Source organism: Magnolia sinica, chromosome 9 (assembly GCF_029962835.1).
Source record: "Magnolia sinica isolate HGM2019 chromosome 9, MsV1, whole genome shotgun sequence".
Lineage (NCBI taxonomy): Eukaryota > Viridiplantae > Streptophyta > Magnoliopsida > Magnoliales > Magnoliaceae > Magnolia > Magnolia sinica.
Genome location: NC_080581.1, coordinates 16964317 through 16989638, shown reverse-complemented (window position 1 = coordinate 16989638; position 25322 = coordinate 16964317). Strand labels below are relative to the sequence as shown.

The 25322-nt window shown below is 36.8% G+C and overlaps 1 protein-coding gene across 1 annotated transcript; it reads left to right on the top strand.

Annotated features, from left to right (window-relative positions):
* The first annotated feature begins 345 nt into the window (after nt 1–345).
* LOC131256154 (probable WRKY transcription factor 40) lies at nt 346–22181 on the top strand. The gene is made up of 4 exons (XM_058257200.1): nt 346–466; nt 2343–2600; nt 10170–10286; nt 21807–22181. Exons 1-4 carry the CDS (start codon nt 431–433, stop codon nt 22113–22115), a joined length of 720 nt encoding a protein of 239 aa, XP_058113183.1. The 5' UTR covers nt 346–430; the 3' UTR covers nt 22116–22181.
* Nucleotides 22182–25322: the final 3141 nt, after the last annotated feature.

Sequence of the window (25322 nt, the reverse complement as noted above, 5' to 3'; positions counted from 1 at the left end):
AGATATGCGAGAAGGAAAGGTGCCCGGCTGAATTGGTTGATGGTCCCCATACAATACCAAATGTTCCATGGGCAGTGGCAAGCCGGGTTGGCTGCAGCTTCCATAACGATGGTGTGGCCCACCTAAAGATTGCATAGGCGTGGTTTGTACGATTTCCCATGAACATGGTGGTTCTCACTTCATTCACATAGCATGGTGGGTCCCACACCGGCGGCAGGCATGCGAATGACTTTTACCTTGAAGAACAAACTTTTCTACAAGGACTTGCAGAAGAACTGTCCTCGTTTTAAATGTCCACATGCCATTTTTTCAATGGCATGGATTCGAAGATCTATACAAAGACCGTTTCTTTTACTTTAAGAAAAGGAAGAAATCCATTTCACTATAAGAAAGAAACCTTTCTTTCTTTCTTTATTTCATTCTCGAAATCATGGGTTCTCAAGAATACATCTCCTACAGAAATAAGGTATGTGTTTGGTTATTCCATTGAAGGCTGGGAGACTCTTCCCTATTCCTTAAAAGGTCGCCAAAAAATAATAGAAATATTGTTGGGATATGCACTTTTCCATTTCCATAGGAATTCTTGTTATTTTCTATGTCCATGTCTTAGTTTTCCTTTGTCCAAATACCCTCGTTTAATGGAAGGATCTTGAAATTATCTTTAATGGTTTCTTGTCAAAAGCTAGTTTAAATTTCATTATATGAAAAGATCTTAAAATGGTTTTTTTGATTCCTTAATTGAGGCTGTGTTTGGTATATCGCTGTTTCATGATGTGAGAAAAATAACTTGCGAACTTTCACAGTTTCAACTCTTAGCAGAATTTAAAAAAAAATCTAAAAATGGGGTTCTCTATATTGTATTGGAAAGAAAGATCTCTCTCATGTCCACCTGATGTTCCAAAATTCTACTAAGGATGGAAGTCGCAAAAAGTCAAAAATTATTTTTTCTGGTGGCAGGAATCAAACACACTCTTAACAAGAATTAAAATTCTAAAATCTTTCGTTCATGGTGAGTAATTTTAAAAAATATAGTCGTTTAGGCGGTTTTTTTTTTTTTTTTTTTTTGCAAAATTCTCCACAAATATTATGCTTCTTGCATATGGTAGACCTAACCTAACATTGTTCTAAAACTATTGTGCTGAGTTTGAATTTTGCATGCCTCGGCTCTGGAATTTTCACCCCAAAAGTGTGTATAGCTGATACACCACCGAGGCCGTGTCCAGATGTGAATTGAATTTCAAACATCCCATCTGCCACAAGTTGTGCATCATATATACCATCTTTCCTACCAACATGCCATTTGTGTAGAACATCAGTAGCATAAAAATGATAGGCCCCACCATAAACATCACCTGGCACAAAAATTAGTCTTGTCCCCTGTTGGTAGGCCACGCTGTTGGAATCAGTGTTCTAAATACAGGTGCGGCCCACCTAGTGATTTTCAAGAAGGGTGATCTTCATGGTGGGACATATCTTTTCATGGTACTTGTGTCCTACTCAAGTGACATGTTGACACAGGGAAGGATGTGATGAGGTTGATCTCTGTCTTCCTCAGGGATTACTACTCCAAATCGACAGCCTCTCTGGATTCCTAATAGAGTTTCCTTGAATCTACTATGGATAAAATACAAATAATTTATAATAACTTTAAAAATAAATTGATTGATAATAAAAATGAAATTACAATCCTTTAAATAATGAGTTCAAACTTAGGACGGAGTTTTAGACTTAAATTCCAACTCAAATTCCCTAAAAATGTGACTTACTATAAGTAGTAAACTTACTATTTATAAACAGTTTCAATTACTACTAGACTTCATGATTTTCAGCCAAAAATAGTAAGTGTCCAATTTAGCCTAAGCATGTTTGTTCTCCTAACTTTTCTAAACTCTTTTCATGCTGGTACAACTCGTATCACTCAAAGGATCAAAAGTTATGATTGAATTAAAACTTACTATTTATAATAAAAAGGACTTTTTATTGTCAATTTGATGGAATCTCACAAATCCAGTGTGGGCAACCTGGCATAGTGGGTTGGTTGGCTAAAGTAGCTTCGCCTATCCAAAATCATATATAATATGCCGAAAAACTCATTCCGATTTGCAAGATATGACAGTTTTAAGGTTCTGACGGTCCTGATCACTTCCACCTCGATCGGGCTTTCTCTGTCCATCTTTGCCATGAAAGTGTCCGCCACCCGCTCTATACCACATGTTGGTGGCAAAGATATATATTGTATGGTACCTCAAGTTGTGGTACAATTGCTTGTAGGTGATCAGTTCTCATTCCAAAATGCTAGAAATCTATTAGAAATTTACATTTTTCTGATCATATATATTCAGGTGCACAATCTAAAAGTCGAGTTAGAACGTTTAAGAAAGGAGAATGAAGGATTGAACCGTATCCTTTCTACCATGTACAGCAACAACGAAATTCTCGAGGCCCATTTGAAGAGGAAGAGACCCCACGAGGAGGGAAGTATTGCCATGGTTCTGGGCCATGACTCGAGCCAAAGACAGCGGACCAGACCCATTGCACCACCTACGCGACCGAAGGAGCGGCATGCCTTTGTTAGAACTGATGCACGTGACGATGGCTTGGTAAGTAGCTTGGCGGGGAAAATGGGATATATATATATATATATATATATATATATATATATATATATATATATATATATATATATATATATATATATATATATATTGTTGCAAAAAATATTGATTTTAATAAAAAATATTTTAATAATAAAATAATATATAATATAAAAAGTTGTTTTGAAAAAACACTTTTCTGCGGGTTTTTTGGGAATAGTCCCACATGGAAAAGAGAAGAGAAAAACCTGTGGTTTATATGAAGGATGTGGAGTATTATAATATTTACCTACCTAGTCCATGGACTATGGACCTTGCTACGCATTGGAACACTCGCGCGCGGTCTCGGGCTCGGTACGAGGGCGTGGGCATGTGAGGCTGTAGAGGCGCTAGTGGTGCACTTTGCACTTCGCACGTCCCCATCGTGTCGGTGCGACTAAGTGGCTATAGCGGGTGGCTGATTAGTAGAGAGACTAAAGGACTGAGAGAGAAATCTCTCAGTATAAATAGAAGGACTAAAAAGAGTTGTTATAGCAAAAACTGTAACAGCTGACCCATTAGTGCAGGGTCCGGCTGTAACTGTTGCATGGCTAGCCCAACAGCTAGAAAACGGCTAGCTGTTATCTCACAACAATCAGCATGCAGCAGCTTAATGGTCCATGCACAACAGTCAGAAAATGGCCATAAAACGGCTAGTTTTCCAACAGCCAGAAATGGCTTAATGGAATTTATGTCTCTGGACCATAACCCCCTAGCCACCATAGCCTATAAAAAGAGGACCTAGATGGGTTTCTAAACCATCTTAACTCACTCCAGCAAATCCATACGAACTGAGACAGCCAGCCCCTCTACACTCATACATTTCAGCAACACAGCAAGGCTTAAACCTTAGCTTGAAGAACAGGCCAGCAGTGTGGTCTAGAACGGTTCAACTGAACCAGTAGCTGAAGATTTGAACTGACCTGTGCAGAAGTCAAAACTCTTTTTCTCTTCTTTTCTTCTTCTTTTGGAATTTTTTCCTTTATACTGTAATACTGCCAGAAAGTGTGTAATTGAGTTCCATTTAGTCGGCCTTCGTGTTTGTTGAACCCAGACCCACACCAGGCTCGTCGTATCCTAGAAGTTATTTGCCTGTAACCTACCAGCATACTCAATTCACGAGTAGGGACAAATAACGCTTTAAGGACTGCGTTTCAGACATGCTTCAGCTTGTCCTGATTTCTGATTATTTTGCACTTTTCGATTTTCACATTATACAGAAATACATTAATCGTATATTTCCAACAATCTTAAAGCATTATTTTACTGATGGAAGCCGATAGTGTTTCATCCATCAAGTTGATGAATCAAGACTTGATACGTCTTGATCGGTTCGATGGAACCAATTTTACAAGATGACAAGACAAGTTGAAATTTCTCCTGACGGCGCTGAAGATCTATTACATATTAGATCCAAATTTGCAAGTACTACCTGAAGCATCTAATAACAACACACCTGAACAAGTAGCTGCCCGCACCAAAAGAGCCGAAGACGAACTCTTGTGTCGAGGACACATTTTGAATGCTCTCTCCGACTGCCTGTACGATCTGTACCAATAGACGCCATCAGCAAAGGAGATCTAGGCCGCTCTGGAATTCAAATACAAGGCTGAAGAAGAAGGTACCAACAAGTTTCTCATCGCCAGGTATTTTGACTTCAGCATGGTAGATAATAAACCGCTTCTGCCCTAAATCCAAGAACTGCAGCTAATAGTAAACAAAATCAAAACGATAAAAATCGATCTTCCTGAATCATTCCAAGTCGGGGCTATAATCGCCAAATTGCCATCGATGTGGAAAGACTATAGAAAGAAGTTGCTGCATAAAACCAAGGACTACACACTGGAACAAATCCAGAAACACCTCAGGATTGAGGAAGAATCCTGTAACCGCGATAAAAAAAATGATAACGGGAATACCTCGTCCAAGGTACATGCTGTAAAAAACACTAATAACAAACATCCCGAGAAGAACGATTCCCTGAAACCTAATAAAGGAAAATTCAAGAAGAACACCCAAAAGAAGAACGGAAAGTTCAAGGGCCCATGCCATGTCTGTGGAAAAATCGGGCACTATACTCGAGTATGCCGCTATCACAAATCTAAAAAAGAGGTAAGTGCAGTAGAAGAAGGCGATATCGTGGCTATGATCACTGAGGTGAATACCATCCAAGGCAAAGTTTCAGGTTGGTGGTATGATACTGCCGCTACTATACATGTGTACTACGACAAATCAGCCTTCAAAACCTATGAGGAATTGACCGATGGTCAAGAAGTCCAAATGGGTAAAGAAGTCCGATCGAAGGTCATTGGCAAAGGGACTGTCGAACTGATATTCACCTCTGGAAAGAAAGTGATTTTAACTAATATACTGCACGTCCCAGACATAAGGCGAAACTTAGTTTCTGAGGATCTTCTGGGAAAACCAGGCATACGGGTGGTGTATGAGTCAGGTAAACTGATTCTTTCCAAAAATGAAAATTTTGTCGGAAATGGATATGCTTGTAACGGAATGGTTAAGTTTTCTCTGAATGAAAGTAGCACTTCTGCGTATATGGTTGAATCCGCTGGACCGTGGCATGATAGACTAGCCCATATAGGGTATAGTACCTTAAAGTTCATGGTTAAGAATGGTTTAATCTCATACACAGATAATGAAACCGAAAAATGTGAAGTGTGCATAAGATCCAAAATGACAAAGAAACCTTTTCCAAGTGTTGAAAGATCGTCTCAAGTATTGGATCTTGTGCACAGTGATATCAGTGAGTTAAACGGCATTCTTACTCATGGAGGTAAACGGTACTTCATAGCCTTTATAAATGATTGCTCTAGGTATGTGTATGTGTACTTATTAAAGAGTAAAGATGAAGCATTAAACATGTTTAAAATATATAAAGCAGAAGTAGAGAATCAACTGAATAAGAAAATAAAAATTCTCCGTAGCGATAGAGGAGGAAAATACTTCTCCAATGAATTTGATAACTTCTGTAAAGAACATGGACTGATACATCAATGTACAGCGCCATACACACCTCAACAAAATAGTATAGCTGAAAGGAAGAATAAAACATTAGTAGAAATGGTCAACTTAATGCTGATAAGAGCAAAGTTACCACTAAGTCTATGAGGAGAGGCACTGCTTGCAGCATGCCATATAATAAACAGAATTCCATCTAAAAAATATAAAATATCTTCATATGAAACATGGAGAGGTAGAAAACCTAACCTAGGATATCTAAAAGTGTGGGGGTGTCTTGCATATTGCAAAACCCCTGATCCAAAAAGAACTAAGTTAGGACCAAGAGTTATTAAGTGCGCCTTCGTAGGGTATGCACAAAATAGTAAAGCTTATAGACTTTTAGACATAGAGTCTAATACAATAATAGAATCAAGAGATGTTGAGTTCTTTGAGAACTCACTATCCTTGGAGTCAAAGGATAATGAAATCCAAACTCCTAATAGAAAACCAGATAGCACAGCTCCACAGATAGTGGAAGCTCCTATTGAGCCTCGTAAGAGTCAAAGGACAAGAATAGAGAAGAGCCTAAGAGATGACTATATAGACTCACAACGTGTCATTTTTCATCTTGTAGAAGGAGATAAAGAAAATGTTATAAGAAAAATACCTATAGTAATGACTATAGAAGATGATCCTAAAACATATAAAGAGACCATATCCTCTAGAGACTCAGCTTTCTGGAAAGAAGTTATAAACAATGAAATGGAATCTATACTATCAAATCAAACATGGGAACTAGTTAACTTACCTCCAGGTTCTAGACTCATAGGTTGTAAGTGGGTATTTAGGAAGAAATATCACACTGATGAGACTATCCAAACCTTTAAAGCTCGACTAGTAGCTAAGAGTTTTAGACAAAAAGAATGGATAGATTACTTTGACACATACTCTCCTGTAGTTAGGATAACATCCATTAGGATATTATTTGTGCTAGCTTCCATACATCATGTTCACATCCACCAAATGGATGTAAAGACTGCATTCCTGAATGGTGACCTCAACGAGGAGGTATATATGGAACAACCTGAAGGATTTGTTCTACCAGGAAATGAAAACAAAGTATGTAGATCAGTCAAATGATTGTATGGATTAAAACGAGCACCAAAACATTGGCATGAGAAGTTTGATTCTAAAATACTTTCTCATGGTTTCATGCATAATGTAGCTGACAAATGCATATATTCTAAAGTAGATGGTAGTTACATCGTTATTATTTGTCTGTATGTTGATTACATATTAATAATAAGTAATAAAATGGAAGGTGTAACTGAAACAAAAAAGTTTCTATCTTCCGTATTTAAAATGAAGGATCTTGGACAAGTTGATACCATTTTTGGTATCAAAGTTAAAAAATATTGTGGGGGTTATGCTTTGTGTCAATCTCATTATATTGAGAAGATACTAAACAAGTTTAACCATCTAGATATAAAAGAAACAAAGACCCCATTTGATCCAAGTATCAAGCTAAAAGAAAATACTTGAAGAATAGTTGCACAATTAGAATATGTAAGTGCTATAGGGAGCCTTATGTATGCTATACAATGCACTAGACCTGATATCGCATATGCTGTGAGTAAACTTAGTAGGTTTACTAGTAACCCTAGTACTGAACACTGGAATGCAATAAGTAGAGTCCTTGGTTACTTAAAAGCAACCAAAGACTTAGGACTATTTTATTCAGAGTTTCCTGCTGTATTGGAAGGATATACCGATACGAGCTAGATATCGAGTGTAGGGGACAACAAGTCTAATACAGGGTGGATATTCATCGTAGGAGGTGCAGCTGTATCTTGGGGATCCAAGAAACAGACTTGTATAACGCATTCGACTATGGAGTCTGAATTTATAGCCCTGGCTGCAACAGGCAAAGAGGCTAAGTGGCTAAGGGATCTTCTATTAGAAATTTATTTATGTGTAAAGCCTATATCGGCTGTGTCACTACATTGTGATAGTGAAGCCACATTAGCTAGAGCTTATAGCAGCACTTATAATCGTAAGTCTAGTCATATTAGTCTTCGACATGATTACGTCAGATAATTGATTCGAGATGGAATCATTGCTATTTCTTATGTGAAATCAAGCAATAACCTGACCGATCCTTTCACTAAACCTCTACCGAGAGAGGTAGCAAAGGCTACATCTAGAGGGATGGGGTTGAAACTCCTCAACTAAAGTTCCACCAGTGATGGTAACCCAACCTAAAGTCAAAAAATCTCTAATTTTGGATTTAATGGGTAAGAACAAGTCACTGATATGTGGAAAGTTTTCAGCACTAAATTATAAAACCCCATCCATAATAGATAAGTGCTGAGCGTTACGATAGAGGGTTGAGTCTTAGAACTCTTAATGAAATCCAGTCTATAAAGACAAGTATCTTATAAGTAACGGAGACACTGGAATGATTTCACCTATATGAACGTAGAGATGGTGCCGTCTCTTATGAGAGTTAGGAGTTTTCTCTCGGGATCGTTCATGAATTAGGATAAGCACATGGCCATTAATTATGTGAGCAAGATTATGGAAACTCTAACAAACACATAGCGAATATGTGTGTGGTATTTCCAATTCTGTTATCTAAGAATAACTGGTTCAAAGCTGTAACTACCAGTCATTTCGACAGAGTTTTGAAATACTTACACTAAGGAAAGATTAAAATCGAAAGATATCTTTCTTTATGCATATAAGTTGATTATTCTTGCAGTATTGTTTAACCAAGAAAATAATTTTATAAAATCAAGTGAGGGATTGTTGAAAAAAATATTGATTTTAATAAAAAATATTTTAATAATAAAATAATATATAATATAAAAAGTTGTTTTGAAAATATTTTTCTACGGGTTTTTTGGGAATAGTCCCACATGGAAAAGAGAAGAGAAAAACCTGTAGTTTATATGAAGGATGTGGAGTATTATAATATTTACCTACCTAGTCCGTGGACTATGGACCGCGCGCTCGCGCTCGGGCACGGGCACGGGCTCGGGCTCGGGCTCGGACTCGGACTCGGACTCGATCTCAGTCTCGGACTCGGACTCAGACTCAGACTCAGACTCGGACTCGGGCTCGGTGCGATGGCGTGGGCATGTGAGGCTGTGTGGCTGTAGAGGCACTAGTGGCGTACTTTGCACTTTGCACGTCCGCATCGTGTCATAGAGGGTCGCTCCTTCGCGACCTTGAGCGAGACGTGTGCGAGTCGGGGTGCGACTAAGTGGCTATGGCGGGTGGCTAGTTAGCAGAGAGACTAAAGGACTGAGAGAGAAATCTCTCATTATAAATAGAGGGACTAAAAAGAGTCATTGCGGGTATTGGTGAGCCATTAGTGTAGGGTAGTTATGTTGCATGGCTAGCCCAAAGAAAAGGCTTTGGTTGTCTCTAACACATGACTTAATGGTCCATGCACCCTAAAAACGGCTAGTTTTCCAAAACCATAAATTTAAGTCTCTGAACCATAAACCCCTAGCCACCATAGCCTATAAAAGGAGGACCTGGATGGGTTTCCAAACCATCTCAACTCACTCTAGCAAACCCATATGAACTGAGACAGCCAGCCCCTCTCCGCTCATATATTTTAGTGTTTCCAGCAACATAGAAAGGCTTAAACCTTAGCTTGAAGAAGCCGGTGTGGTCTAGAAATTTCATGAAACAATAGCATAGATAAGTTCTTTTTCTCTTCTTTTCTTCTTTTTTGGATTTTTTCCTTTATACTGCCAGAAAGTGTGTAATTGAGTTCCATTTGGTGGGCCTTCGTATTTGCTGAACGCAGACCCACACCAGGCTCATCGTATCCTAGAAACTATTTGCCTGTAACCTACCAGCATACTCAATTCACTTGAGTAGGGGCAAATAACGCTTTAAGGACAGCATTTCAGACGTGCTTCAGCCTGTCTTGATTTCTGATTATTTTGCACTTTTTGGTTTCCACATTATACAAAAATACATTAATCTGTATATTTCCAACATATATATATATATATATATATATATATATATATATATATATATATATATTGGACGGGATTTCTGATGGAGACATGTAGTGGAGCCCATGATCCTTATGACGCACTGATAGGCTCGACGGTCCATGGCTTAAAATCAGGCCAGTTGGATGATCCTGTGCTCGATTGGAGGTGGAAAATTTTGGATGGAGAGGTTTCGGACCATCGACTGGCTCCTAAAGCCCTCTTAAGTCATAGAGGTTCAGGTGCATAGGCCACAGGGACATGTGGGTAATCCAATTAATTAATCTGGACCGTCCATACTTGATGATAGCTGAATATATGATTTTAACCTTCTGGCCGGTGGCGATGGGGTTACAATAACCGTTTGAACCATCCATTTGTGTGTTTCACCATGGATTTCTTGTGGTCCCCAAGGATTGCATAAGGCAGCTTTTGGAAGGATATGATCATCTGATTGGTGTAAATGTTTCATGGCGGCCCATAAAATGTGCTCTAAACTTAAATGGACGGTCCAGAATGATTGATCTATTTTACTTGGATTTTTTTTATTTTTCTTTTTCAGACAGTGAGGGATGGGTACCAATGGAGGAAATACGGACAGAAGGTCACAAAAGATAATCCATCACCCCGAGCTTATTTTAGATGTGCTACAGATCCTTCATGCCCCGTCAAGAGGAAGGTAATTTAGTAAATAATTCCTAAGGAATTAAATGATCCTCCACAAGTGGGGCCCACTGGTTCATTGCATACCATGTGGATGGACGGACGTGGATTGCGTACTGACGGCGTGTGGGCCCATCATGATGTATGTATACTATCCACGCCATCCATCTATTTTTCAAGACTATTTTATTACATGAGACTAAAACTGAAGCAGATCTAAATTTATTATGGACCACCCCACAGGAAAGAGTGGTGATTGAACACTCACCATTACAAACTTCTGAAGGGCCACAAAAGTTTTAGATTGTGCTTATATTTTCGTGTTCTCTTCATCCAGGTGTGCTTGACCTAATCAACGGGTTGGATGACAAATAAACATTACAGTGAGCCACAGGAAGTTTTTAATGGTGGGCATTCAATCGCCACTGTTTTCTTGCGGAGTGGCCATTAGAGATTTGGATCTCGCTCATTTTTTGGATCATGCTCTATAATGATCTAGAAAAATTGATGGACGTCTCGGATAAAACACACATGCACCATGCGGGGCCCACAGAGCATTGTCAGTAGCCACCTTGCTACTGACTCTATCAGTACGGGGCGCGGATTAGATACTAACCCCGCCTGTTCAGAACTCAGGGCAGGTGGAGGCTCCGAGGGCCAAACCGTCCATCCATTTCTCCGTATCATTTTAGAATAGTGGACCAAAAATAAGGAAAATCCAGGGCTCAAGTGGACCACACCACAAGAAGCAGCTGTGCTAAGGATGCCCACCATTGAAACCTTCTTAGGGTCCACCGTGTTTTTTTATTTTCCATCCAACCTGTTGACACGATCACATACAACTGGGTGAATTGAAAAAACAAATATCATCTTGATCCAAAACTTCTGTGGTCCCCAAGAAATTTTGAACGGTAGAAATTTAATCACAACCTTGTGGTCCATTTGAGCCCTAGATATTCTCAATTTTTGGGTTAATAATTTAAAATGATATGAAAAAGTGGATGGACGGTGTGGATAAAATTTAAACATCACGGTGGCCCCTAGTAGCCCTCAAAGCCTCCCCTCGTACCCATCAATCTTCGTTCTTTTAATCGGTTGTTATATCTCTCTTCTTAGACCTGTCTTTACGAAGGAGATCTTTTTTGGGTTATGGTTCTAACAGTAGTACCGAACAGACCAGTGTCGAAGTCACTGTCCCATGTAACGGAATGAAGTGAGAGGCCTACGATGACAGTTGTTCCAAATTTAGAATTACAAGCACAATCATCTGCAATAATAACTAACAATGATAATTGACAATTGATAAATGATGCCATGATTTGATGGAAATTTCAGTGACAAATCACATTAGTCTATAACATATGGTTTGATTGTGTTAAAAATGGTGCCTTTAATATGATGAAAAAGAGGGGTCGTTGTTAGAGTTCCAACCTTGATTTATGGAGAAAATTCCGAAAATTTCAATTTTGCCTTTGGACATTTATGAACATGTACAATCGTTCCATATATTTTTTAAAAATCAAGTTAACTATCTTAATATTTTTTAGCATGTTCGATTGATCGAACATTGCAAGGTTGATTGATCGATGTCGATCATTGAAGGTTTGATCGATGTTGGTGTAACTTCTACATAGGTGCATGATTTTATTTCTAATTTCATATCAAAGATTATATAAATGGATGTAATGCAGGATTAGGTTTAAGTAACAAACGCAAGAGTCCAAATGAGTTTTTTTTTTTTTGAATTTTATAAAGAGATTTTATCTAGGGAGATAAAGGGTTTCGAGTTCAGTAGGTCACCTATCTTTTGTAAATCTTCATTTATAGTGGATTGTAATTTTTTTCTTACATAGATTTTTGCATGTAAATTATTATGTTTCTCTCTGATTACTCGTTCTTTTCATTTCTCTATTACATGTTTGAATCGTTCCATGGTTGCTTCCGCCTCTAATGTGTTATGACTGTGCACAACAAACTGCTTGCAACTAATCAATGAAATATAAAGATTGAAAATTAAAGAGATTAGTATTGTCTCCTTAAAAATAATAAAACAATAAAAAAAAGTTGAATAAAAACAAAATTATATAAAAGCAGTTAATTATTAAATTACAATGCAATGATATTATTTGTACCAACTCTTAAATCCTTTTTTTTTTCCCTTTAAAAAAAGAAAAAGAAAAAAAAGAAGTAGAGCTCCATAAATATGAATGTTATATATGTAGTTGATGTCTTAAATCTATAAATAACAGGGTTTGTCTATGCCATTGAGTAGTGGTCGATGCCATCGACAGATGTTCGATGCCATCAAAAAAAGTAAAAGAAATTCATGTTGGTTACTAGAATGTTTTGGTGTTTCTACTCAATGTCATTGAAGGTGTTCGATGCTATTGACAGATCGTCGATGCCATCGAAGTCCCATCGAATGTGCCATTGAGCATGTGCATGTGGAATTGCATAAGTGCGGGATTTGTTTCCTATTCTGATTGTGAACCTATATGATACTATATATATCGAGTGTAATTGGGATTTGGGAAGTAGTAGAGGAGTTCTAGGCTTTCTAATTCATTCTTAAGGGTTTCAAGGCATAACTTGGGCTTGTGAAGTGGATTCGAGGCTTGTTTGAATCGGTAACACTCTATCTCTCATATTTCTACTTTCATAGTGCATTACTCGTTCCTTTGTGCCATAGTTTTTTTCCTGAAAAGTTTTTTTAAACTTAAAATTTAGATTGTTTGTGTTTAGATTTGGTTGTGCGATTGGTAGTACTTTGCTTGATTTATCTTTAAATGCTTTTGTGGTTCCCCAATAAGTGGTATCCGAGAAACATTAGGAAGTAGATCAAATATGAAAGTAAGGTATCAATGGCATGTAACCCAAAGTTCGATGTAGAAAAATACTCCGGTAAAAACAAATTGAACTTTGGAAAGTTAAGATGACCGGTGTCCTAGTTCAGCAAAGATTGGACAATGTCCTCTTTGAAAAGTGACTGAAATTTATGACTAAATATGAATGGAATAAGATGGATAAGAAAGTTAAAACCTCTATCCAATTGTGCTTAATAGATGAGGTCCTCTATAATGTTATGAGAGAGAGAATTGCAACAACTACATGAGCGAAATTAGAGAATATTTATGCGAAGAAATCTCCTGAGAATCATTTGTATTTAAAGGTGCAATTGTTCAATCTGAAGATAACAGAGGGGACTGATGTTGATGCCCACATTAGTAACTTCAATACATTGATTTGCAAATTATTGGATGTGGAGGAAATGATGAAAGATGAGGATCAAGCATGCATTCTGCTGAATTCTCTCCCGGCTTCGTATAAGTCATTCAAGGACTCTTTGTGCATTGGTAGAACTACCATTAGTGTCGAGACCATTATCTCATACATTCAATCGAAGGTGATGAGAAAGAAAAATGATGATGTAGGTGCTTCTACAGATGCACTTGTTACGAGTGGGAGAAATTCTAAGCGGGATAGTGGATCTTCATGATCGAGGTCTAAATCCAAGGGTAAGGGTAAAGACAAGTTGAAGTACTAGAATTGTGGGATAATCGGGCACATGAAGAAAGATTTTTGAAATCCTAAGAAGGAGAAATCAGAGAGTTCTTCCAAGAAAGCTAACATTGACAAATCTAGTAAGGAGACGAATAGTAGTGACATGCTGATCGCATCAAAATCTGATTACCTCAATGAAGAATGGATTTTGGATACGCGGGCTTCGTACCACATGACCCTTCATCAGAGTTGGTTCACCAGTTACAATGAGTATAATGGTGGCTAGGTATCTATGGACAATGATAATAATGCCTGTAAAGTGGTAGCTGTTGGATCGGTACGCAATAAAATGTTTGATGGCATTGAGTGTATCTTAATCGAAATGAAGCACGTTCCTAATTTGAGAAAGAGTCTGATATCTCTAGGAGCACTCGAGGCACTACGGTGCAAATTCACTGTGTTCAATCATGTCCTTAAAGTTTCAAAGGGGACACTCATAGTCATAAAGGCACAGAGAAATGAAAACCTTTATACGTTGATCGGGTGGAGCTGTAGTGTCTATAGCAAATTTCATGTCTACACATACGTGACATGCACACTTGGGGCATATGAGTGATCAAGGCATGAAGGTACTTTCTGACTGTTATTTAATCTCAATTTTTAAAAGTATTGATTTTAGTATATATGAGCATTGTATATATAGTAAATAGTCAAGGTTATCTTTTAAGTCAGAAAAACATATTTATACAGGTATTTTTGATTATGTGCATTATGGTGTATGTGAGTCAGTGCCCATGGCTTCTAGTGGAGGGTCGTCATGGTTTGTCATATTCATTGATGACTGACTATACCAGGAAAGTGTGAGTTTATTTCATGAAAAATAAATCTGTTGTTTTCACTAACTTTAAGCAGTGGAATCAATGTTGGAAAAATAATCAGGATGAAAGGTGAAAGTGCTAAGGACAAATAACGATGGAAAATTTACTTATAGGGAGTTCAATCAGTATTGCAAATATTAGGGGATCGTGAGGTACAACATAATATAGTACACCACACACTAGAGCAAAATAGTGTGGCTGATCGGATGAATCAGACTCTCTTGGAGAGGGCCCGATGCATGATTAGTAATGCTGGGTTGGGCAAGAAATTATGGACTGAGGCCGTTAACACTTCTTGTTACTTGGTTAATCAGTCCTCATTCTACGACCATTGAATGTAAGATTCCAGAAGAAGTATGGAGTGGTTAGCAAGTAGACATCTCAGGACTGAGTGTATTTTATTGCGATGCTTATTCTCATGTATCGTCAGTTGAAAGAGATAATTAAGTTGGACCAAAGGACTAAAAAGTATATTTTTGTCGACTATGGTGGTGTTGTGAAGGGGTATGAGTTATATGAGCGGGTCACACAAAAAACCATCCTCAATCGTGATGTCAAATTCAATGAAAGATCACTGTTCTGTAAGGATGAACACAAGGAAGTAAAAAAGTTGGTTGTGGACATTCAATTAGATAAAGATGAGATACAGGGTATAGGAACAGGTGGAGCAACCACCTATGAGAAGAAATTCAGCAAGGAATTACAGGTTACCGATGAGATACATGGATGACTCAAATGTCACATTTGCCTTCATTGTGAATGAGGGGGATTCGTCTAGCTAATTTTCACAAGGCTCTTGATAATGCAGATGTCGGAAAGTGAAAAGTTGTGATGCATGATGAAATGAATTCTTTGTATAAGAATAAGACGCGAGACCTGGTAGAGCTTCCCGTTAGTCAAAAAGTGATCGGGTGCAAGTGACTCTTTAAGGAAAAATAGGATAGGTACAAGGTAAGGTTGGTAGTGACGGGATATGCTTATAGAGAAGGTGTCAACTACACTGAGATATTTACACAGGTAGTAAAGCAAGTATTTATCAGATTCGTGTTGGTGCTAGTTATCCAATACGATCTCAAGCTGGAGCATATAGATGTGAAGACTACTTTCCTGTATGGGGAATTGGAAGAGCCGATTTACATGGAGTAACTAGAAGGTTTTGAAATACAAAGGGCATAGAATAAGGTTTGTATATTGAAGAGGTCGTTCTATGGCCTGAAACAGTCTCTTAGGCAATGGTACAAGAAATTTCATTCTTTTATGGTGAGTAAGAAATTTATCAAGATTGAGTATGATCATTTTATTTATTATAAGACACCGAGTGATGAAAAATTCATTAGTTTAATTTTATATGTTGACGACATTCTTATCGTCAGTCATATCATATTTGAGTTTGACATACTGAAGACTTATTTATTAAGCACATTCGAGATGAAAAATTTAGGGGTTGCAAGGAGGGTTTTCGGCATTGACAAATACAGAGATATGAAAATGAGTAGACTATGAGTATCTCAAGTGGAATACCTTGAGAAGGTATTGATGAAGTATGGTATAGATAAGGCAAAGTTAGTCAACATACCCCACGCGGCCCATTTGGTATGCATAAGGCAAAGTTAGTCAACATACCCCAAGCGGCCCATTTTAAGCTATCTTTTAAATAGTGTCCTAAAACTGATGAAGAAAAAGCAGCATATATCTCGTATGCCTTATTCGAGTATAGTTGGCAGCTTGATGTATGCCATGATATATACTAGACCAGAGATTTCACATGTGGTGGGTGTTATTAGCAGATATATGTCTAACCAAGGCAAGCAACACTGAGATGTAATGAAATGACTACTTCGATATATTCGAGGTAGGCAAGACTACGTCTTATTATTTAAGAAATCAAGGGACAAGTTACTAGGCTATGTGAATTTTGATTACGTATGAAATATAGAAAATAGATGGTCGACTTCCGATTACTCGTTTGTCCTAGTAGGTGGAGTAATCAGCTAGATGTCAAAGTTTCAATCTATGGTGGATCCTTTCACAACCGAAGCTAAGTATATGGCGATGACAAAAGTGTTCAAGGAAGGTGTTTGGTTGAGGGGGATGATAAATCAGTTGGGGCTTTAGAAAGAGGTTGTGCCGGTCAATTGTGATTGTGAGAGCGTAATTAATTTGGCTAAAAATTATGTTTATCACTCACGTACTAAATATATTGATGTACGTCACCATTTTATCCAATGGGTACTTGAGGAAGGAGGCATGACTCTTGAGAAAATTCATAAGAGCTTGAATTCGACTAACATGCTTACGAAGGTGGCTCCCGTAAAGAACTTCATATTTATGTGCAACTTCTCTAGGCTTAGCAAAGGTGTAGATAGAAGACATTGTGCACGAGAAGCAATGATGGACCTATGATGCAAAGCAGAATTAGAGATGAGGATAAGAAACTATAAAGAATGAAGATTGAAGACATAGTGAGATTGTTGTTAATGTCTTAAATCTGTAAACAACAGGGTCTATCAATGCCATCGACAGACCGCTCGATGCCATCGATAGATGTTTGATAAAAAAATATATATATTAGTTGCTGGAATGTTTTGGTGTTTCTACTTGATGTCATTGAAGGTTTTTGATGCCATCGACAGATCATCAATGCCATCGAAGTCCCATCAAAGGTGTCATTGAGCGCGCACGAAGAATTGCACAAGTGTAGGATTTATTTCCTATTCCAATTGTTATATATATATATATATATCGGGTGTAATCATGATTTGGTTTGGGTAGTAGTAGAGGAAATCTAGGCTTTCTAATTTATTTCGAAGGATTTTAAGGGCATAACTTAGGCTTATGAAGTGGATTTGAGGCTTGTTCGAATTGGTAGCACTCTATCTTTTATATTTTTTCTTTCATAATGCATTACTTGTCGCTTTATATTGTAGTTTTTTTTTTCAAAAAAGGTTTTTCCACATAAAATTCAGATTGTTTGTGTTTGGGCTTGGTTGTGCAATTGGTAGTACTTTGCTTGATTTGTCTCTGAGTGCTTTTGCGGTTCTCTTAGACATTTATTCTACATCTTAATTTATATTCCTAATAATCTATTTTCACAAAATATTAAAAATGATAAAATACTCCTTAATCCCATCACTACTATACACATTCTTAGAAACTATATATTGCCCATATGGTGTTGGAATTGCATGATCTCAAGCTTTCTGGAAAGCCAAGTTAATAAGCTTTCAAATACAATCACTTATACGATGTTTTAACATCATTTGGTATCCAAAAGTGGGTTGTAAGAAAAATGATGATAAAGTAATTAAAATTAGTATGAGATGGGAGTCACTCGAATGGATTGCTCTTCATGTGAGCCCCACTACAATGACCCACTCTCAACATGATTATGATCACAAATCTCCACATCAAAATAATGATGCACATATGATTCATTGGAAGTTCGGGTTGTTAAAAGATTTGACAACGGGATGTACAAAAGTTGACAATAGAGTTTGTCTTGGATCGGATGATTCTTGTATCAAACTCTCTGATATACGACTCACTTTAAGCCTTATCCTCGAGTTTTGTTTTCATGAGAGTTTTCCAATGATATAGGACTCACTCTAAGTGTTGGATTCATATAACTAGTCAATTAAACAATACCGATATAACTTCTCATTGGACATTTCATTGATGACGATGATGATGCACTTTGGGTAATCGTTGGATTAAATAATCCATCAATGATGGAAAAAATCTTCATCTACGGTGATTGTATGGCAATAATAAACATTAATGTTGATGTTGTCCTCGTGGTAGTGAACGGTGGCATTGGGGTTCATCTTTTTGGGTTTCTTGTCAAAGATTAGTCCTTTACAAAGTTTCAACTTTCCACTGGATAGATAAAGATAATCTTTTTTATAAATTAAAGAGTGATTCAAACATTATAAGGGATATGGATGATGATGAGGATGTGGATAATGAATGTGATGGTAGAAATGATGGAGATGAAGATGGGTATAACTTTCAGATTGGAGAAAAGTACTCAGATCAGTGATACAGGGTATAACCCTCCATTTGATGATAATTATATTACTCAAAATGACACACATCGTCATATGAGACAATGGTGAAAGGCCGATGCTGGTAATTACCAATTGATAATAATATCATAATTTGGCCATCAACTTAGCAATAAATAACATTAGGACATTATGATCATGATATGAGCAACTTGGCAGCGAAAAACTAAAATAACTATGAAATCCATGTGATATCGAGTCCTTTCTCTCTTCCCTTTTCCAAATTCGATAAAATTGAAATTTCATAAAATCAATTAACTATTAAATTATAATGCAATTAGAGCATTTATATTAACCGCTAACTCTGACTAATCTATACTTGTATTTTACATCCTAACTTTTAATCTTAACCATCTAATTCAACAAAAAATAAAAAAATGAAAATTACAAAAACACTACATATAGTTTATCACAATCATACATTTTCTTAAAAAAATTATCATAACTTATTGATATATCATAATTACATGATCTTAAGCTCATTGGAAAAGCTAACTTAATATTATTTCAAACAAAATTAATTTCATATTCTTTTTTTATTATTGTTTAATACTCTAAAACTGTGAACTAATTAGAAGTGACAAACATCTAAAACTTTTTATATTAAAATAACTAACAGATAAGAGAATGTCTCTTTAAAATAAGTTAGCATAAGATTGCAGTAACTCAAACAAAAGACTTTTCATCTGAGGCCCAGGACAATCACCCACTCTTCCTATTATCACTATCACAGTCCTTTAGGATAAAAATGATGATCAACACATGATTCTTTGAAATCTGAGCATTGAACGTTTGATAATGAGTTACATGAAAATCAACACTAGATATATGAAAATTTGCCTACCTCAACCCACCTTTTGAACTTTAAGTGTTGATCTTGGAATTTTCATACAGTCTTGTTTGTTGTCTGTTTCAAACTCACTACCTTTATTAAAATGGTGTATCAAGTATCCTCCCTCACCAATAGTACAACCTATATCACTTTGTGTTGGGCTACTTAAGGATGATATATCCATGTCATTCATGGACAATACCAATATACACACATCCAATGATATATATTGATGTTAGATTATACTTTAAACCTTAATCCTTTATGGTGCCTCATAATTTGGATGGTGTGAATAGCCATATATACATAAGTGCTACGTGTGAAAAGGTTGAGTCACCACTTCTTTGAAGGTAGAGTTCATAAATTAAAATAATGATTTATTATTATTATTATTTTTTCATATAACCACAATTTATTGCTTGTAGAGCTAGTTTGGATTGATGATTAGCATAATAATGATATGAAAATGTGTAATAATTATAAATTTCTTTACTTGTCTCCTTAAAATATTTACATTTGATTAAGAATTGTTGTGTTTAGTTTATCAACGATAAAATAAAAATGATAACACTCTTTTTTTTTTATTACTTTAATGTTAAATAATCAAATCCATGCACTGATTTTCTTATATGGATTCAAGATTTTTACAAAAATGTAAAGACTACAAATTCTTTTATCTGTTTCCTAAAAGCATCTGCAGTTGACCAATGATTGTCATATTTGATTTCACATTGGAAAAATCATATTAATGACACTTTTCCATTATATTACCATGGAATTTTCAATCCAAGCATTTCTTTAAAGTTTTTGCAAATATGCGCATACCTTTTAGATATATGGTTGAAAACTTAGAAAATTTAAGTTTGGCTGAAGAGTACTAATTAAGAAAAAGATATGTCAGTAGTATAAACATGGTTTTGCCTATGAACATTATTTTCACTATTTTTCTTGGATTGCCCTTGACGTATGTGCCCTTGATGCATGTGAGCTCCTATGACCCAAAGTTTAGTAAGGCCCACAATAATGTCCTTGTCATATTCACTTCATCCATCAGTCTTTTCAACTTATGGTAGGATGTGAGCTCAAAAATTAGGCATATCTAAAACTCAAGTAGGCCACACTGCAAGAAACAATAAGAATTGGATACTCACTAAGCAAAATTTATTGTGGAAACAATAAGGATTGGATACTCACTAATTAAATTTTATTACGACTCATGAAAGTTTAAGATAATGCCGATATTTGTGTTTTCGTTCCTTTGGTCCTTGTAGACATCACTTGATGAAATGGATTGAATGGAATATAAATATAATAGTGGCCCCATGAAGGTCTCAATGGGAAATATAAGGTTATTTCTGGTTTCAACTGTTGACTAAATGTCCACATTTCTTCATTGGTTTTTTACTATTTCATGTGTAATTTTAAGATATGGGACTACCGTGTTTCAGTTTTTCCAATTCTACTATATTGTTTTGCATGTTTATGTCACCTACACGGTGACTCACAATTAATACAACATGCTGCACTTGTGGGGCCATGTATAGAGATGTAATGATGATCCTAGCTGTCTAAAATTTGAGACGTATCCTTTAATGGGAAGTTCCTGCGCTGGGATGATAGGTGGGGCCCACTGTGATGTTTGTAAGAAATCCACCTAGTTCATCAATTTTAGGAGCTCATTTTAGGACATGTGACTAAAAATGAGTTGGATCTAAAACTCAGGGGGCCTCATGAGAGGAAACAATGGGATTTAGTGACCACAAATATTTTTATGGCCATAAAAGTTTCATATTAGGCTAAGTTTTTCATGTTTTCACTTCATTTAAGTGAGAATGACGTTATAAATGGTTTAGATGGCATATAAACATCAAGATGGAGCCTAAGAACATTTTAACATAGGAAACTCTTTCTCGATATTTCCTCTCATATGACTTGCTTGAGTTTTGGATCTAGCTCATTTTGATTGCATGTCCTAAAAATGAGCTCGTAAAAAGGATGGACACGGTGGACTTCTCACAAATGTCATGGTGGCCCCACATATCATTTCAGCATAGCAACTACTTGCGAAAGACTTTTGCATGAAATCCGCATTCCTTAAATATTATTTGGCTAAAATCAAAATCATTACACGGCTTGAAATGTCCCGTGAACTCACAGTTAACGGTAAAAATAAAATATTTCTAGCATTCCATTTGTTTGGATTGTTGTGGCCCACCTGTTGTGTTTAACTCTGTACTCTTTCTTTCTCATTTGAATTTTAGGTGCAAAGATGCGTTGAAGATAAGTCAGTCCTCATGGTGACATATGAAGGAGAGCACAACCATGGGCTACTTGGTGGGACCCATGAGTACAAGGCCGGTTCGCGCTCTTCGGTTTCAATTAATCCTCTCTGTCCATCTGTTACCATTGATCTAAGTGACACCAATCCTAAAATCACAACCGTCCATCAAAACTTTAATAATAGTAATATGGAAGAATATGTGGCCTCCTTGGCTAGGGACCCCAACTTCATTGCAGCACTAGCGACTGCAGTTGCACGCTCTATTATCAGCCATCCTAGTGTGGCCTAGAGATGATTTTTTTGTATGATTGGGATGATATTAATGGTGCTCATTATTTTATGGGCCCAACGTGATGAGTGAGTAACATCGAATCAGTCCTTCAGATGCAGCCCTAATATTGGGCTTAGATTCCAAAATCCATCCTGATTCGTGACTTAAGTCGATCACAACAAAAGAAAAATGATGCACCTTCCAATAGGATAATTAGATATGAATGCAGCTGATGAACTGAGCTCAAGCCTCAACATTCAGCCGATGATATTAAGGACAATTGCATTAAGAAGTCTTTATGATGCATGGTTTTGAGACTAAGTTGCCTATATATAAAAAAATAATAATAATAAGAACACAAAAAATAAATTAAATGTCTTGAGACTATTTTACATGGCCTAGAAATTTGTAGTTTATCTTAAAAAAATATTATATACATGAGAAACTCAGTGTTGGTATTAATGTATTTGTAAGAGCTTGTTGTTATTAGTATATGTAAGAACCCATTTGTAATGAGAATTGAATTCAATTCTGAGTTATAAAAGAATATATATATATATTTTTTTTGTAAATTTCCAACATAATAAATAGTTGAGTGATTTCTCTTTAGTTGTGTGTGAGTCCAATTCCTACTGATTGAGTGATTCCTGCTTCATTGACACTTTGTGATTGCAGAAGTTTGCAATTTTGACAGGTCTCTTGCTCTTAATGTTGTTGGCACTTCTAGTTAATAATTGATTTTCATAATTTTTTTTTTCGTAATTCATCATCAAGTCTATTTTTATCATATAAAATTGTATTCCATTTTGATTATTATAAAATTATTAAAACTCTTCAAGTATCAGCTACTTGAAATTAACAATTTTCTAGACAATTTCTAAAATTCTTAAAATCATTATCATTCAAGTTTGGATTTTATTTTATTTTTTCAATATTTTTCTTTGAAACAAAATCCATTAAGGTTCATTTTGGACTTTTAATAATCTCAATTGGAATTGTATTTATATTATTTTGAAGTTAGTATATTAAACTATTGAATGAAGTCCATTGCAACTACATCAGACTACATCAAAGTGGTTCCTCTTTAGTTGAGTCATAAAAGGAAAAAGGAAAAGGGGGAGATACTTGGAGGGTAATTGTGTAATGCTTGCTAGAGAAACTTTTAAATTGAATGTGGGGTTAACTATATGGTGTATATGCCATCCAATTGAATGTGGGGTCAACTATGTGGTGTATATGCCATCCAACCCATTCATTAGGTAAGCCCTACTAGGATGAAGGTAAAAGCAAAAATTAGGCAAGTATGAATATTGTACATTGCTCCCTCTGGTTTGTCCTACCTGAGTTTTGGATGAGGATAAATCTTAGGATGCATAGCGAACAAGAGGAAATGCACCAGAGTTATGGTATTGATTCAACATATACATCACAGGTGGACCAAGCATAGGTCAAACATGTAATAATTTTTTTAAGGATGAATATTATTCATGAAAGGGGACACTATACAACCACACTACATTCTGGTGGACCCATAGCCAAAAACCCCAGGGTTTGCCTATCGTATACTTAAAACAAAACTTGTAACCTATTTTAAGTTTGCCCAACCCTACTTTATCAAGAAAGATGCTATCTCTAATGTAGGAAAAAAAATCCTGTGAGGAAAGAATAACCCACGTAGCTTGAAAACTGCTCTCCCATCTAGCACATCCATCTGCAACAAAAATTCAATTCCTTCAGTGTATGATCAATCTTAATATCCTTACATCACCTATGGGAGTCAACATAGGCCCACCAGTACCATATACTACAAATAGTAGGGGGTTTCTTATTGAGGAGGTCAACCACAACCTTAAAATCACTCACAGCTTCCACTTTCAAGAATCATTGCTCCACACACATGAAGGGACCCTTAACCATTGCCCTGACTTCTACTTGGGTGTTAGAACCTATTACATACCTAAAAGAGAAAGCAAAAATAAAATCACCACTATCGTTTCTGCACCCCCCCTCTCGATAGACCCAGGTTACCCCAGGCTGATCCATATGATCTTGACCCATCCCTTTTTAGGCCTAGTCCACTTACAATGGATAGACAATCGTAATTGTAGGACAAAGTAACAATTTCCAAAGCTTGGAGCGTAGCTGACCTAGAGGGTTTAACATCTCGTGGGGATGGACAGAAGTGACTAATCATCATTAACTAGCTTCGAACACAAGATATCATCCTAATCAATCTAATTGGGTCCCATCAAAATGGTAGCCATTTCTAGCTAGCCACAACTCTTAGAAGATTAGGTAAGGAAGGATCGATGTTGCGCATGATAGAGTAGAAATATACGCTTGAGGCAACCAACCACTAGCGGCTGGCTCTACCAACAGTTGATTGGGTCAGGGAAAATAGGTATTGAAAAGCATATTGAAGTGAGCCCATAGCTGGTTCGCCAATGCTCCAAAGTAGAATAGATGGTCCAGTGTTTCAATTTAAGGGGAAGAATCAGGAACTAGACTGCAAAAATTACATTTAGATGCCAAGGGGTTGCCTCTAGCCTGCACTCGAGCATCAACCAAGACTACCTTATGCAATACTTTCTACCTGAAGAGCAAGATCTTCAGCGACAGCTTCGGGTGCCACACCCATTAGGACCAAGCCTTGCACTCTTAAACCACTCTACCAATGCACTAGGCTGAGGTCACGATGAAATCTGTCAAAGAGGAACCTGTCCAAACACACATGTCCTCACTTCTTGAGGTACACATCCGCTCATCTCTTATATGATCGAGCAACACTTGAGGGAGAAATGGCTATAACTGAACTTGAGGGAGCAAACCATCTGGTCCCAGCACCTTTTTGACACACGCAATAGCTAGATTTTTAGGGGGTTGCTATAGCCTCAAGATGTTAAGAGGACCCCGCCTAGTCTGATCATCATCTTAAAAATCACAATCCTTATGCCCAATAAGCTAACTGGAAAGAGAGAAAATATTATGAACTAGTTTTCTGATGCGGTTCCACATAGGGGAGGAGTGCGAGCTTTGCTGCACATCGTCAATAGAGGATAACTCCCTGCTATATTTCAAGCACACAAAGGATCACCAGTAACTACTAGAAGAGCTAAATTTGACAGTCCATGCCATCTTCAACTGAAAATATTTCATAACCCCTTTAAGAATTTTAACACCCAAGCTACCCTCTGACTTTGGCATGGAGATCCACTTCCAATTGAT